Source organism: Nomascus leucogenys, chromosome 22a (assembly GCF_006542625.1).
Source record: "Nomascus leucogenys isolate Asia chromosome 22a, Asia_NLE_v1, whole genome shotgun sequence".
Lineage (NCBI taxonomy): Eukaryota > Metazoa > Chordata > Mammalia > Primates > Hylobatidae > Nomascus > Nomascus leucogenys.
The window spans coordinates 68039929-68057498 of record NC_044402.1 but is presented as its reverse complement, the minus strand read 5'-3'; the positions used below and the strand labels follow the sequence as shown (position 1 = coordinate 68057498).

Below are 17570 nucleotides of genomic sequence, written 5' to 3'. Positions count from 1 at the left end.
GACTTTTAAAAAACCTCTTTTAATCCTAATTGTATTTCTCTATTCCTGAAGAGTTCTGTAACATGATGTGTTGATTGGTTGTGTTAATGTTGGTCCCTGGAATAAGATTCTCATCATCTCCTTCAATCAAGCAGTCCCACTGATCAAAATCTTTATGAAGTCCTATAAAATATAAAGTGTTAATGAACATATTAAACTTTTGAGAGCATTAAACAGTTTGGTGCCCCTAGGTGGCAATAAAGATTTACAAATTACACAAGTTCCATTAGGATGGTAAAGACAATGTGCTCTGTATCAGCTGCCTCATGGCTGCTTTAGCAGCTGAATGCAAATGGGATAGGAGTGAGGCAACCTGCTGTCAGTATCCTCAACATGGAAGTCCACTCTAGGCTTCATACAAAGAATATTAGCTTTAACAGTTGGGTTTGCTTTCTATGATATAGAGGATGTAAAGCAGCAAAATTAACTTTCTCAGATTTCTGTTTTCAAATTGATACACTGCTTTGTTTCATTGTAAACCAACTGGAAATAGTTTAAATGGTACTAAAACTGTATTAAGATAGACAGCTTTGTCCTGAGATTCATCTGGTTTATGTCACGAAAAAATAGTTTCTTACCTAAATGCTTTTGTAAGAATGCTAATGAAGCTTTGTTGCTAAGATCAATAGCTACATCTGAATCTATATCTCCCTTTAATTTGAGCATGTGTCCAATTATTTTGCCAGTTGCAAAAGTGAAGTCAGCAAAATTCTGGTGGACTGAACCCCTAAAAGAGAACAAGACATTTAAAAGTCACATTGTTTGATAAAATTATTATTTTTTTAGTTAGAGTGTAAGATACTGGTTTTGTTGGTCTGTTTACTGAAAACCAAAGAAGAAATAAAACTTGTAATTTGATCTACTTAGATGTATTTCAAGGGTCACAGGCTGTTTAGGGATCCCAGAGTATATTCTTCTTCCTTCCAGAAAAACAACTCAAAGAATCTTCTTGCTTGGTATCTTGATTTTAGAAGAAATTATTCTTCGTTTTTAGTGAATTGGAATACTTCCAATCTGAATACTGGAATGTGTTCTGTGTTGAAGGGTCCCTGAACTCAGAGCCAGAGCCTGCCGCCTGCCCTCACCACTGAACGTGGTATGTATTTGATGCTAGTCACTTTAAATTTAAATCACTTTAGATTTAAGCCTTAGAGGAAATAGATTTCAAACAACACCTTTCCCAGTATTAAATGTAAGCACTTTATAAATATCATTTGCACTGCTCTCTAAATTCATCAATAGCCTAACGTCAAATAGAATGGCTTTTTTTAAGTCCTCGTTTTCTACCACCATTGGGACATTTGACACTTGATGGCTTTCTTGCACTTTTTTTCTTTATGTTTCCTTAACGTTGCACCTTCCCTTCTGACACTAACCACTCTATGTTCTTCACAGGCTCTTCACCCATTTCCCATTGGCTGAATGTAGGCATTCCTTACGATTCTATTGGCAGACCAACTCTTTTCTCACTTTGCAATTTCTTCTACTTCAAATGTTTCATCTGTGTTATCATGTAAATTATGTAATCATCCAATTTGTGGCCAGACATCTGTATACAGATTCCCCAGTTCTCAAGCTAAGAAACTGTGAAGTTAAAAGATCTTCCCAGCCCTGCCCAAAGCTGTTCTGCCTCTTGACTCTGCTGGTTCTTATAAGCAAACCATCATTCTTTTAGTCATCTAAGCTCAAAACAGGGCCACTTAACTCCCTCTCCCTCTTCCCCAGGAAACTTGAATGTCAGAAACATAAAGAAGATAAACAGCAGGACTACAGAGAATTGTGAGCAGAAGCTTGGATGATCTGACTGTGGAGAACTGGCCGGAGGAGGAAAAATGGAAGGAGCGGTATAAATGACAGGAGAAGCAGCAAAGAGGTGGGTCGTAGTAGCCAAGGGAGCAGGAAGAGGGGTGGTCAGCAATGTTGAACAGATGCAGAGAGCAAGGTTGAGACTCTGAAGAGGCTGCTGGTGTGGTGTGCAGCAGGCCTTTAGTGTCTTTGTTTTGGCATGCCAGTGAGGGCCCAGGAAGCTAGACCACAAGAGTCAAAGAGTGAGTAGAAGTCAGCACAATGCAATAACTAATATTGGCTATTCTTTGAAGGTTTCTAGCAGAGAAGGGACAAAAGCAAAGGTGAGAGCCTAGTAAGGAAGTAGAGTTGAGGGAAGGTTAGGTGTTCTGTATTATTTCTGTTTTAGAATTAGAGTTGCACATACACATAAGCTAAATGAAGTCCTTGCCTGAAACACCTAAACCCTTCCTTACTATCTAAACTCTCTTGATCTTACAAAATCCAATTTTAGTGTCATCTATGAACCCTTTTCCATTGGAAGAGACCCCTCTATTCTCTGAGCCCATACTGTTTATTGCCTATACTCTGTATATTTCTTTCCTGCCTCTTCTCTTCTCCTAAATAAACCAGGTTTCAGATAGGAAAGGGGTGAGTTCAGGTCCATCTTTGCTTTGTAATATCTCATTGAGAGTTCGAAACCTTATCAGGAGTTCTTTTTCACCTCCAGGATACAAGAATTGCCAACACTTGATGGCACCCCATTATAGCTTTGGGGAATTTATAAACTCATATTCTTTCTCAACAGGTAAGTATATTGCAGGTCTCAATAGATAATCTGACTTTTTCTTTAAAGAGTTCCTAGCCCAGCCTAATGATGGAATACTTCCGCCTAGCTCTACCCCCAAAAATCTGTAGGCATATTCTGGTGTTTAGATTAAAGTAGCATGTAGTATAATGCTAATTTTAATTACCAGTGATATAGTTTGGATCTGTGTCCCCACCAAATCACATGTCAAATTGGAATCCCCGGTGTCAGAGGTAGGGACTGGTGGGAGGTGATTGGAACATGGGAGCAGTTTCTCATGGTTTCACACCATCCCCCTTGGTGCTGTCATTGTGACAGTGAGTTCTTGTGAGACCTGGTTATTTAAAAGTGTGCAGTACCTTCACCCATCCCTCTCTTCCTACTGCTCTGGCCATGCGAAGTGCTCACGCCCCAGTTGCCTTCCACCATAATCGTTAAGTTTCCTGAGGCCTCCCCAGAAGCCAAGCGGATGCCAGCATCATGCTTCCTGTACAGGCTGCAGAACTGTGAGCCAATGAAACCTCTTTTCTTTATAAATTACCCAGTCTCAGGTATTTCTATATAGCAATGCAAGAACAGACTAATATAACCAGTATATATACTATATACATTAACATTCCCATTTTAAAAAGAGTAAGACTAAATGTACTTAGAAACTGAGATTATCTAATTCTCTCCTTATTGAAAGTCTAAACAACCAATTCAGCAATTCTGTAATGGTTACCAAATGATATCGATTGATATTTACCCAAGCTTCAAGTTTGTTTCAGATAACGAAATAAGTCACTAATACTTACCTGATTGTAATCATCTTTCTTTCTTTATCAGGTGAGTAGCATTTTTTCATTTTTATGATATTAGCAGGATATTGGAAATATTCAGAGTTGATAAAAAATAGGGGCTGAGGAATTCTGGAATATACTTCATCACCCAGTGGAAACATCCATGCATCCAGGGCAATACCACATCTGTAGGTATTTGTTGACAATGATGAAATTAAACTGGTTACATACTAGCCAACATTGAGGACATCCTAATAATGCTAGGATTGGTGGACACGCACCATACCAGTTTATTATGGGTTATCTCATTGGAATAAAGAGGTATTATACTTCAATGTGGGAAAGGGATATGATTAACTTTGTAAAGTAGCAGACCTGGAATTATATATAATCATTTTCTTTATATGCCTTTTAGGAATTGCAACCATTTGAGTGATATATCCTTAAAACTTTTTATTCAAAATAAATTTTAGAATACATAATAATTTCTTCAACACTGTGGAGTACCTGAAAAAGTATAATAAATGCACCTTTGTTTTCAGAGCTTTTATGCACCTTGTAGTGTATTTATTATAGCTTTTTTAGAGTAACAACTGGGCCCATTACTTTATATTTAGAGGCACTTCAGCTGAAAAACTGTCTGAGGGTTGAAGAAAAACATATGGAGCATATCATTTGAAAATGAAACTAACTTCCTTTTTAAAAGTAGGTTTATCCTATGTTTCCTGATCTTTTGCTAAATGGATGAAAGAGGAGAATTCTCTTAACACTGAAATGGACTTTTAAGGATTTGAGGTGAAGTTTCAAAAATGATCCTGCCCACTCTCTGTACGGTTTGTCCTATGTGATCTCATCAGTCTGGAATGAAGTAGTTTAAGAAAGAAAATGCTCCTGCAAGCTAGAAAACTGGGGTCTTGTCCCAACTCCTACCCTAATAATCGTAATTTTAGATCCAGCTCCATCTTAAAGGTGAAAGGGGGAAAACCCTAATTAAAAAATGTCCTGCCCACTGGAGAAGACTGGCAATACTGTAAGATGACAATATTATTATCACAATCATTCTGTCACAAAAAATGATATAAAAATAAATTTTTAACTGAAAAGTGTTAAGCCCTTAGGTAAACAAGAATAATGAGGGAAAACATATGGGAGTAGGGGGAGATTTTAATAGCAGGAGAAGTAGATGTTTTAGCCTAGGAAAATGTATATAGAGTATTTTATGGGGGCAGAAGAATAGCCTTATAAACTCCAAGAGATCCCTTCTTCACTAAGAATTTGAATAAAAAATTATATCTTGCATGAGTTATCACTCGCCCTCTTCCAATAATTTACTATTCTCTTGCTTTACTATCTTATTTTCTTACCTGAATCTCTGATCTTCACTAAGAGTCTGAATAACCGTTGCTCCACCAAAAGAATGTCCAATTACTGCTATTTTTTCTCTATCGATAGAGTCCTATTTGAAAAAGCATGATATAAATTTATAGCTATCTCTTGGTGTTAGAAGAAATGATTTTGTCAATCATATAATTGTTCATTTCATGGGGATGGTTAAATACTTTGATTTCTTATAAAATAGAATATACATATACACACACACATTTATACATACCATACACACATATACATATATACATACATATATAAAACACATTTACAAATATATATAACATATGTAAAGGTTTGAAAGTAAACTTAATGGTCTTTGTAGTCACCACACTGGAAACTTCAACATCAGTTCTGACTTCTGCCTTTCCTCACCCCATGTTTATTTGTTTGTTCATTCCATGAGTATTTATTGAGTACTTACTCTGTGCCAGGTACTGCAGTCTCATTTCAGTGAGCTTGCAGTCCATCAGGGAAGAAAGTTATACAGAGGCATGATGCAATACAGTACAGTGCTACAAAGGGGCACACATGACAGACAGCAAGCCTGGTCCAGAAGTGGGCACTGGGGTCCAAGAAAGCTTCTTAGAGGAGGTGATGCTCAACTGGAGTCTTGAAATTAGGTAGGAGTTAGGCAAGGGGAAGGGTGTGTCAGGCCAAGGGGACAACATGTACAAAGGCAAGGATACAGAAGAGAGTGGCTGCTTGAGGGATAACAAATTTCTTCATTGTATCTGGAGAACAGACCATCATCTTATTCTCTAGTTCCCCCTAATCCCTGCACTCCACATGCCACACACACTTTTGAGTCTTTGCTCATGCTGCCCACTCTGTCTGATATTTTTCCACCCGCTCCCAAACTTGTGTCAAGTTTTCAAGATCAAGCTTAAAAACATGCAGGAGCTGTCCATGAAATAATAATACTTCCACAGGAGTTGAGTTGAACCATATGACATTGCTGTTTTTGTAGATCAAAACTGACTAACTTTTGGCAATTTCATATCTAGTCCAAGATAATGCATTCTTCATTGCTGCAATACTTTACCTGTACTGCTTTGTGTGTCTATGTGTGTGTGCGTTGGGGAGGGGGGTGGTTGCAGCCCTTTATCATGTTGTACCTTGCAATATAGCAGAAAATTAGATGACAAAAACAATAAAGAACTGTAGGACAAGAGAAAAATTACTTCTTTTTATAGCTTACCTTCAGTTGTTCCATATCAAACTTTAAATCTAATGCATTTTTCACTGGCTTTCCATGATCAATGTCAAGAATCAGACTGAGAGCTTGGGAACATTCTTTTGCTCTTTGCCGTACCTAATATAATTATTAGAAGAAGGAAATGACAAAGTAAAAAGTTATAACACTTATTTTAAAGTTTAGGTAGAAGCTGTATGTGGGAAAAATCGTTGGTCAGTTATAAACTGGAAATGTGATTAGTGACTATCACATGCTACCATAATGACACAGGCCCCAGCTGTGCACATAGGTATAGCTTAGTCCAAATCCTGGCTCTGTTGCTTACCTACTATGTAACTTGAGATGATTTACTTAACCTCTCTGAGTTTCCATTGATTGTATAATAATGCCTACCTAAAGGAAATGTGGGTGGACTCAAATGTAATGACACATATAAAACACCCACCATAAAGAGGATGCCAATATGCTTCACTTAACTGCCGTAATAGCTCTGTAAGACAAATAACGTTTTTATTCATTATTTTATAACAAAATTAAGTGGTGGAGCCAGGATTCAAACATAGAAAATTGGGTTCTAAGGCCCATACTCTTAATTCTATTGTATACTGCCTCTCTGAAAAGTAGTCTTTTTATATTGCCTGTGAGGAAGAATCTATTAATTTATTTTCTAGCACTTTTTAGATTCTAAAATTAGAAGTTTTAATTCAAGGGAATTCTGAATATTCACTGTCATCTCCCAAATTTTTGTATTTGCCTTTATTTTTACTATGAACTAGATATTCCATTAAGGGAATTTTACTACTCCAGGAATCTACTGACAGATCTTTTGGGAATGGGAAATAGGAGAGCTAGGAGCATAACTTGCCATCTGTAAAACTAAATTAACAAATGTCATCCTTTTGTACATGCTTTTAGGTCACCAACCACCTCTCCTTTCACTGCAGTGTACCTGCTCATTTCGTATATGTGTCTCCTCCTCTTGTTTCAGGGTTCTAAGGTAGAGCCAAGACTTGTCCCCTATTTCTGCAGCAGATTGGTCCTTGAAATAGTAAGTTGCAGATGCAGATCTATCTCTATAATACAAGCAAAATTATTATTTATGTATGCTCCTTCCCTTCCTCATCTGACCCGTGTTTCTCAGTTCCATCATTGACTCAAATTCCTCTGATCTTTTGACTTCCCTTTCTTCTTCCACTCTATATTTTCTCTTAAATTAAAGAAGACTGTAAAAGAGTTCCAGGAAAAAAACCTTATTGTCTATCGTCAAGTTGCAGGTAAACTCAATCCATTCTATCTTCCTAATTCTGGGAGGCAATGTTAGCCATGTTGAAACTCACTCTCAGGAATCAAATCCCGGCACTGCCGCTTACTAGTTGTGTGACTTTGGGCAAATTACCCTTTATCACCTCTATATTCCTCTTCCTTAAAACAACAACAACAATAATAATAACCATATCATAGGATTGTTATGAAGACTGAATGAAATGGTGTATTAAAAACATTTCGCATAGGACATGGCAGGCAATAAACACTCTAGAAATGTTAGGTGCTTTTAAGTCTTTTAAGTCGATAAACTCAATCTCCTTTTTTGCTCATCATGTTGCCATACTTGAAAGTTCCATCAACATTTTAAATAAACTTTTATGAAAATTAGAAACATAGTTATGAGCATTGACATTCCCTGTAGTTGGCCAAAGAGCCCAATTCTATCAGGTAACATACCTGTGTTCTACAGCAGCAACTATAAACCCATGAGATGCCAGGTCAATGCCAATAGCAGAATAAAGTGTCCTTTAAAACAAAAAGAGGGAACCATTACAACTACCCGTCATGATTACAAGGCTGAGTCCACTAATAAAACTGGGAACATGGAGGCCATTATACCCCTGTAGTAGTGCCCTGGGGTGGAGTGGAGAGCTATGGTTCTTAAAGGAGGGTGATTGTGTTCCTTAGGGGATATTTGACAATGTCTGGAGGTATTTTCATTATCACAAATGTGGGCGAGGATATTTCTGGTGTCTAGTGGGTAGAGGGATGCTGTCAAACATCCTACAATGCACAGGGCAACCCTTCACAACAAGAGATTATCTTGTCCAAAATGTCAAGACTACTAAAGTTGAGAAAACCCAGGGCAGTGATTATAAATATTGCCTTTGAGAGTTTTGGGTTTTTAATCTTGGCTCTGCCACTTCCCAGCTATATGATTTTAGGTAATTACTGCATTTTTGTCCTCACCTGTAAAATGGGCCTAGAGTAAAGCATTTGTTTTAGGGTAGTTGTAAGGTTTTGCTAAGATAATGTATATAGGAAAGCAGTACAGTATGGTAGTTACAAGAATGAGACCTGCAGTCTGACCACTGAGTTTGAACCCTGGTTCTACCGCTTGTTAGCTGTGTACCTTTAATAAGTCACAATATTTTCTCTGCCTTGGTTCCTTATCTATAAAATGGTGATACTATAATAGTATGCTACCTCATCAGTGAGGATCAATTGAATTAAAACATTTTCAGTACTTATACTCATATTAGAAACAGGTAAATACTTAACAAATGTTAGCTATTATTTAAATGATTGGACTGGGTGAAATGGTTGAAAAATCATGTGCTATGCACTGCATTTATGCTCTCTTCCACAGCTTCATTTGCACAACCTTTTCCTCATACCATGCATTCAATAGGAAATGTCCACAGAGAATAAAAAGGAGGTAGCTAGAAACTATGTCTTTATTGCTGAAGATACAGGACCTTTTCAAGAGGGGGAAATGATATAGCACAGGTTATAGCAAACTTTTTCTGTTGAAAGCCAGAGAGTAAATATTTCCAGCTTTGTGGGCCATACAGTCTTTGTCACCGCTACTGAACTCTGCTGTTTTAGGACAAAAGTAGCCATAGACAGTGTACAAAAATGAATGGGTGTGGCTGTGTTCTAATAAAACTTTACAGAAATAGGCAGTGGGCTGGATTTGGCCCTTGGGTTCTAATTTGCCAATCACTAGTGTAGGAGAAATCAAATAGCTTGCTGAACTACATTTAAAGTGCTGAAGAGAATTCTTTATTGCAAGTGCTACCCAACTTCTTCCCAGCTAAAAGCCATCTCTCTTATTTTCTGAGTTTTACAATCCTCTGAGGTAGAAGAGGGGCGACAGGTGAGAAAGTGGTGGAAGAAAGTGAAGAGGGTGGTTGTTGTTATGAAAATATGCCACTCAGCTCTCATGCTACAGACTGCATAGCTTACTAAAGACCCTATCCAGCTCTTGCCCCCCTAGATCCATCACCATGGTCAAGTGGAAGCTAAGCATCCAGTGAGCTGCTCCCAGAGACTTGGCACAGCATGGGTACTAACATTAGCCCATTCCTATGAGATACAGGCCTCTTGATAAGCAAATATAGTCAAGCACTCCTTCCACTGGCCTGGCTCAATTATTTCTTAGAACCATGCTTCAGTCTGAAGCTCTTCTTATCCAATCCTTTTCCCTTCCCCATCACCTTTTCAGGTGTCCAACCTCTGTCATGGTCCAAAGGGTCTCCCCATCTTTTCCTGCTCCTTCTGTTGCCTTCACAGATATTTCTCTTAATAAATGCCTTTCACAGCTAATCTAAAATTGGTTTCTCAAAAGTTCTAAACTTTATGGAGGATAATTTTAAGAGTGTAAATATTACAATAATGAAGGACAACTATAAAAATGCAACACCCTTTCTTCTCTGCTGTAAGGCTAATCCCAATGAGCTGGTAGTAGGGAGAAAACTACTTGACCAGACAGGGCTAGGACTGATCAATAGACCCACAGCCAATTATTGAGGAACCCCAACTCTTCCAGACAAGGGCCTGCATGACATTCCAAAATCTGCTATTTCTTTCTTGAATAAAAAAATTGTCATTTGTTCCTGGAAGCTAAAATTGTTCAACCTCTCAAACATTACCTGAATGCCCCAAGACCATGAGAAAAAACAACAAGTGGATATTTTTCACCAGGCCTCAGAGGGGAATTCCAGTTTGCAGGAGTTGTCATTGAACCTAGACAACAGTGGAAGGTTATAGTTAAGGTTTTCTCTGAGTGTTGCTAGTGAATTTAATTCATATCTCATTAGCATAAAATGCAGACCCATCTGATTTATATCAACTTTTTTATGGATGAATAGTAGATTCATTAAAAAGACTGCTACTAGATACCCACCAACAAAAGAGTTGAACTGTAAGTTTTTTTTTTTTTTTTTTTTTTGAGATAGAGTTTTGCTCTTGTTGCCCAGGCTGGAGTGCAATGGCACAATCTCGGCTCACTGCAACCTCTGCCTCCCAGGTTCAAGCGATTCTCCTGCTTCAGCCTCCCGATTAGCTGAGAGTACAAGCATGCGCCACCACGCCCGGCTAATTTTGTATTTTTAGTAGAGACGGGGTTTCTCCATGTTGGTCAAGCTGGTCGCGAACTCCCGACCTCAGGTGATCCACCCGCCTCAGCCCCACAAAGTGCTGGGATTACAGGCATGAGCCACCGCACCCAGCGTAAGTTCTTTCCTCAGACCATAGGATCATTAAAAATGAGTTCTTACTGACAGCTCTGGACTTAAGGTGAGAGATTTTCCTACTCATACGTGTATTCATAAAGGCTGCTACTTAATTGCCATTCCCAGGTTTTGGAAAAATTTTAAAGGGAATGTTCTGAAACCAAACTACCCATAAAACCTTGGATACATTACACTGAGAGCCAGAATCTAAGAAACAGAGACTCTGTTCATTATGATTTGGTCATAATCATGCAGCAAAAGGTAGAGAAACCACTGACTTCATACTGAGTCATGGATGTAACTCTGCCACTTCCTAGCTATGGATCTTGGGCAAGTTCCTTAAACTTTCTGTGCTTCGGATTCCTTTTCTGTAAACTTGAGAAAATGATATCTCTTTCATAGTGTTTTTGTGAGAATTTTACTTAATTAGGTAATATATGTAAAGCACCTATCCCTCACGTAGTAAGGGGCTCAAAAAATGGAAATATTCTTTCACTTCTCAATTTTTATTGTCACCATTATTATCAGCAATCATTTGTGTTTCATTTTCTCGTCTATAAAATGCAGATGCAGTCATAAAGACTGAATGTGATGATTGCTATGGAAGTGATTTATAAGTTATTTTGCAACATAAATATGCAGTTATGCTATTTTTATGTCTGTTATAAGTGGTTTTTAAGAAAATTAGAGGCTGATGTTTAAGATGAATCCCAAAATTTGTAGATCGTTTTGAGGGGTAAATGTGAATACACAGTTAACATCAGCCCAACAGTAGTGTCTAGTCAAACAGATAAGGAACAAAAAGTCTGTATTAGTAGAATGTAGACAGTAAGTGAAGAATGCACATCAGATTGTCTTAGTGATGGGGGTAGGTGATGGGAATGAAAGTAGAGTCTCTTCATGTATGACAAGAAAGGCATTAGCTTTGACTCCTTTGTTTTGGATCTGGAGAGTTCTATGGCTTCTACTTTCTTTCTCTTTTTGTCTAACTTTAGCACAGACCATGCGGGATAGTGGCCACACCAAATAACCTGCTATTCTCACCACGGTATTGCCTTCTCTATGGTATGTCAGATGAAAACTAAAGAGCAGCCACAGAAAGATGTCAGAGTCAGTCTGATACTCTCGGCCACTCCCATCCAACTCAGAAAGGACAAAATGAGAACCTTGATTCTGTCGTAGTTGCCTGGGCTTTAAAGAAACACTTTCCTTATCATTTTAGGAGCTGTTTGGACTGGAGAAAAATCTACTATGGTCTTAACTACTTGAAATTCTTGTTGTTTTCAAGGTTTTCTTATACGCGAGAGCCTACAAAGAAGGATCAACAGAAATCTTACCAAAGAGTAACCTCAAAATGTTGCCCATAAGCCAGTGTGTTCCAAGAAATTTGCTAAGACCCCAAAAATATTCTTTATTTGGGATCCAAAGGGTGTCAAGGCGATCATCATCTTGGGATGGATAATATAAACGCAAGAAGGTGCCCTGTTAAGAAAGAAATTAATGCACTTTTAGAGAAGTTGTGTCTCAAACATATTCCAGCAGCTATTTTGCATATTTAATTAGTGGGGACCCAAATACCTCTGTGTTCACAAAAAGGTCTAGAGAACTTTTTAGGCTGCTGTGGTGATTGAAGATAGTCATGAAAGAGAAACAGAAAAACAATATTCTATCTCAGTGAAAGGAAAATATAAGCAGGCTGGCTTCAGGTATTAAGGAAGTGAAAAATAAGGTTTATAGAGAAATTAATCAGACAATAGCAAAGAATCGAGGAATGGTCAAACTAGCAAAAGCCTTCATATGAAACAATACAAACTGAAAAATGTGTCATTCTCAGGTGAGGGCAAGGTCACATTTGAACACCTTCTAGTGGTCCATAGCGACAGACAATATTAGAGTATTAGGATAAGTTGTATAAATCAAAGCATTACCTTATTAGTGTGATCAAACATTAAGTCTGTACAACCAACGGAATAAGGCCCATTTCCCCAGGGGATTTTAGTTTGGCCAAAGCTTGCAGCAGCCATCAGTACTTGTATTTTGTTGACCCATGCTGAAAAACAGGTAAATATTATCTCATTTGTCATCCATTACACATCAGATTTTATTATGCAAAGGAATTCCAATGGAATCAAGTTACTTCCCATAGTTTCTGGCCTTCTTTCTTTCTCAACCTAACAAGTAAAATATGCAATTATTGAGGGTCTGCTCTGTTTGAAACACTGTGTAGGGGTTTTGGAGGGTAAAGAGATGAAAGTAGACATAGCCCTTCTCCCAAGCTGCCTTGGACTGTTACCTCCTAATGTTTGCAGCCTTGCCCTCTCATTCTACTTCTATCCAGAGTACATTAAAGATGACTTCACAAATCTGTTTTTCCTAAACATGAACTTTATCTCACATTTCAGATTTGTGCCTACAACTTCTCCTTGAGCATCTCTACCTGATGTCCTTCCCATAAAAATGTCAAAGCCATTTAGTTTCCAAAATGAAACTAAATGACCATCTTTCAACTCTCTTTTCTCACCTTCCAACCACACAGCCTGCAACTCAAGAACTCCTCATCTCCTGCACCACAGGCCAGAAACCTGGGAATCATCCTACTCTCCTACCTCTTTCTCACCAACCCCCCTACATTCAACCAAGGCTCTATTTTTTTTTTTTTTTGAGACAGAGTCTCACCCTGTCACCAGGCTGGAGTGCAATGGTGCAATCTTGGCTCACTGCAACCTCCGACTCCCTGGTTCAAGCGATTCTCCTGTCTCAGCCTCCTGAGTAGCTGAGATTATAGGCGTAGGCATGTGCCACCACACCCAGCTAATTTTTGTATTTTTAGTAGAGACGGGGTTTCACCATGTTGGCCAGAATGGTCTTGATCTCCTGACCTCGTGATACATCTGCCTCAGCCTCCCAAAGTGCTGGGGTTACAGGCGTGAGCCACCGTGCCCAGCCCCAAGCCTCTATTGCTAACATTAGTTTTTAGCATAGAATGATCTCCACAATATATCACTGACCCTCTAGCTCAACTGTCTCACTTATGCCCTCGCTGTCTCTTGACCAGACTCTTGCTCTCTCTCCTAACTGTTCTACCCACCTTGGATCTTGACCCCTTCAAACGCATCCTTTACACAGCTCCTGGAGGGATTTAAAGCACAAATCACACTAGACAGTTCTTAAAATCCTTCAATGGCTTCCTATCAGCAAGTGTTCTTTCCTTGAAGGAGGAATGTATTGTAATCTTTTTGGAAGGCAGTTTGTAGGAGGAATTGAAATCTACACATGCTTTCCTAAGCAAATACACTGCTACTTGCAAAAATGTGGCCTATCCTTCCAGTGCTCTGGGGTTGAAACATACTGAGGTTCACAGGTGCACAAGTTAAATCCCAAGTTTCTGGGCACTGCAAAGAAACCCTCCACTAGAGGCCCATTGCCTCGTACTCTTCTTCTTCCTCTTCCCCTTAAGTTATACCCCTTCCTTGTGCTACAGTACTCCTGAGCAACATACTGGGCTGGTTGATGCCACTGCACTTTTGTAAATGCTTCTGCCTGTGCTTAAATCCCCTTGGCAAACTCCCATTCAAACTTCAATACCTTGGTCAGATGTCCTGTCTTCTCTGAAGCCTTCCCTGATTCCCCAGACAGACTTAATCATTTCATCTTCAATATTACATAGATTCTATGTGCATGTGTGTATACACACATGTAATCATTCTTCCTATCACATATTAAAATTACGTGTCTGCATGCTACACTAGGCTCTTTCTCCAGAGCCATATCCATGTCTTTGCATCCTCTGATCTTAACACAGTGTCTGGCACATAGTCAGTGCTCAACAAATACATATGAAAATAAGCTTAGTTAACTTAAATGGCCACTGGTCTCTCTTGTTTTCCTTTAAACCCTTTATCGCATGCAGTATTTTACTCACCCACTCCTAAAACTACTTTTCTCTCTCTGGTGCAATCCTTCCACACACTAGCAGCTTCATCTGTTCTCCTTTCTAAACCTCAATCAAATCCATATTTAATTACAAGATGTTGAATCCAAATATCAGTGTATTCAGACTCTCACTTTCCTTGACATATTCAGCTTGTCCACCCATTCCTTCCATTGGATGGTGGGAGTTGATTATTCTCTGCTAGCCAGCTATCAAGAGCAATGTTAGGTAAGGCATCTGCATCAATACCATGGAACATTGCCCAGAAAGGTTTTGAGTCATGGGAAGAAACCAATTTACAGCCTCCACACTGGTGACTCATGTGTGAAACACCTGCCCATGATGAAGCCTTTCAGTACATAAGGCTCAGCTACTCAAAACTGATCCATGGACCAGCATCATTGGCACCATCTGGAGCTTGGAAATGCAGGCTCCTGGACTTCACCACAATTCCACTGAATCAGAAAAGGAGTGCCCATTAAAGTTGAAGAGACACTGGGCTGAAGTTCCAGACCACCTGCCTGACACACAGGTCAGCAATCCATGGTCAAATGGTAGGAGGTAGTTTCAAGAAAGGCAAGGGGAGAGGGGGTGGAGATGAACAAACCCTGGGAATTGGAGGGACATGGTTCTATTTCAGATTTCAGGTGTACCTCTTACAAGCTATAATCCTCTGGCCTAGGCAATTTGCTCCCCTCTCTGATCCATATTCGTAAAATGACATAAAAGCACTTGACCAGCCCACAGGACAGTTGTAAAGATGAGGTGAGAATGTAGGTCAAGTTCTTAGTACAAAACATGACACATAACGGGTAGACAACTAATGCTGTTTACTCCTTCCCCGGAGTTCATTTACTCTTGCTAGGTAAATCTGTGCTGAGTCCTTAGGGAAGTTTTAGCAGGTCTAACCTCTCCCCAGGTAAATTCAAACCCCAGAAACTTTCTTTTTTTTAAACTTTACCTGCAAGGTGAACTTTCAGGGTCTATTTTGAATTACAAAAGGCTCTTCTTCTTCCATTAAAAGAGTATCTACTGAGCCATGCTTCTGGTGTAACAGGGAGATGTGAAGTACCAAGGAGGAGGACCTTAAGGCAGGGACACCTGCTTCTTCTTCTTCTGTGGCAAGCAGCCTAGTGCTACTGCAACCCCACCCCTAGGCAGGCATGGTGTGCCTGTGCAGGGCTTGCTGCAGGGAGACCTCTGGCTCACACAAGTCTCTAAGGAGCCCCAGAGCCACAGCTGCTGTTGGAGACACTACCTCTAGAATTGGAGGCTCAGTTCTGGAGGCACGGGAGGGTTTCACCCAACACAAGCCTCCACTTGTGAGATCTCAATTCCAAAGGACCGGGGAACATTTTCCAATAAGTTAGGAGTGCCCTACTTGTCCAACACCTGTTCTCCCTAAGAAGGTTCCTCACTCAGCATTCAGGAGCATTCAGGTCAAGGTGAGATCTGCCTGTTCCAGGACACCTGACCTCTGAGAAGGCCTCAGGAATCATCAGGCTGACCCAGGTTTTGGTATAGGTCTATGGGGTCTTATGCACCAGTGCCAGGGTGCCTGGGGGTGGCTGTGGAACAGGCTCCATAGCCTACAGCCGACCTGGTTATGGGCCTGGATGTCCCATTCTCTAACCATCTGTCAGGAGTCATCATTAAGGAAGTGGAAGGAAGAGACTCATCAGATCAAATGACCACTCACACAGTTTTGTGGTTCAGAATTTACAAATGTCTCTTCTTAGTTTTCTTCAACTTTAATTTAATTGGAGGATTGGAACCTATGGTATGCTATTAATTTTATTACATATTTTTGTTCGTGTTCATTTGTCAAATATTCCTGATGTTCAGTCTTGGGTTTGGAGATGAACTGTGTACATGATAGGACAATTACACTCTTATATGGCTTTATGTCCTCCACTAGCAGAGGATATCTCTAGCCCATTCTTACAAACCTTTTTACCTGCATAGCCATATTTTCTGTGTATTCATTTAGTAAGAAACTATAAAGAATCACTTATTATTTTAATCTTATTTAATAAACTGTTTCTAATACTTTAAACCAATATATATGCATTCATTTTTTTGTTTGTTTTGAGACAGAGTCTCGCTCTGTAGCCCAGGCTGGAGTGCAGTGGTGCAATCTTGGCTTACTGCAACCTCCTCCTCCTAGGTTCAAGCAATTCTTCTGCCTCAGTCTCCCAAGTAGCTAGGACTACATGTGTGCACCACCACACCCAGCTAATTTTATGTTTTTTTTTTTTAATATAGACGGGGTTTCACCATGTCGGCCAGGCTGGTCTCGAACTCCTGACTGACCTCAAGTGATCCACCCACCTCGGCCTCCCAAAGTGCTGGGATTACAGGCACGAGCCACCATGCCTGGCCTGCATTCGTTTTTGAACACTTAGAATGGGCATTCCATTGGGCTTAATGCTGGGACTATAAAGATAAAGCAATGTCCCTGTCCTCAAGTTTCTGTCAGTCCAGTGACAGCCTTCCAATGGTTTTTAAAGATAAAGGGATTTAAAAAATGTGTTTAAATTTTTACCCTGTACCAATTAAAAGTGAAGGATATAAATGTTTCCTGAATGATGATTTTCCCACCATCTAAGATATTACCTGTTCTCAATCCATGAAAAAGGTAGTAGGCAAAATGAACTTAATGTCATCTAGGATGCAGGACCCTTGAATTTGACTATAAATTTATTGTCTTAGTCACCAGTGTATCCTTGATAACTTAACTTCCTGATGTGTTGTAGGATGAATGGACCTGTGAGATATTATTCTATTTCCTATGCAAATGTAGATACAAGATATAAAACCTCTCCTAATGCATTCATTTTCCTGGTTATGTAGTAGGGCAGAATTTAAGGTACTGAATTATGAAAGCTCTTTTGCAAATGCTATAGTAAGGAGTCACCCATCAAGCTTGAACAATTAGATCCAGAGTGACCCACAACTATCCAGGTGCACAGCTCTGTAGGTATAGTCAGTATTACACCATTCAGAAGCCACCTACACTGCTCTCCATAGGAGACTGGAAAGAGAAGTTTATGCATCACAACCCTCTGGGATGAGCAGGAATTTGCAAAGCTCCAGAAACAATCTTTTTCCAATTAAGTTCCCTCTTAGTGACGTTAAA

General features: G+C 39.5%; 1 protein-coding gene across 3 annotated transcripts in view; it reads right to left on the bottom strand.

Moving 5' to 3' along the window:
* Positions 1–3: 3 nt before the first annotated feature.
* Positions 4–17570, bottom strand: part of PLA2G7 (phospholipase A2 group VII) — a 31002-nt gene continuing 13435 nt past the window's right edge. For all 3 annotated transcript variants that reach the window (XM_030802325.1, XM_030802324.1, XM_030802323.1), the window contains exons 2-11: positions 12429–12550; positions 11838–11982; positions 9919–10012; positions 7721–7789; positions 6948–7071; positions 6002–6115; positions 4779–4870; positions 3430–3600; positions 618–766; positions 4–162 (exon numbers count right to left, since the gene is read on the bottom strand). In XM_030802325.1, the coding sequence (XP_030658185.1) occupies positions 26–162; positions 618–766; positions 3430–3600; positions 4779–4870; positions 6002–6115; positions 6948–7071; positions 7721–7789; positions 9919–10012; positions 11838–11982; positions 12429–12524 (1191 nt within the window). In that variant the 5' untranslated portion in view covers positions 12525–12550 and the 3' untranslated portion in view covers positions 4–25. The remainder of the gene's footprint in view (positions 163–617; positions 767–3429; positions 3601–4778; positions 4871–6001; positions 6116–6947; positions 7072–7720; positions 7790–9918; positions 10013–11837; positions 11983–12428; positions 12551–17570) is intronic.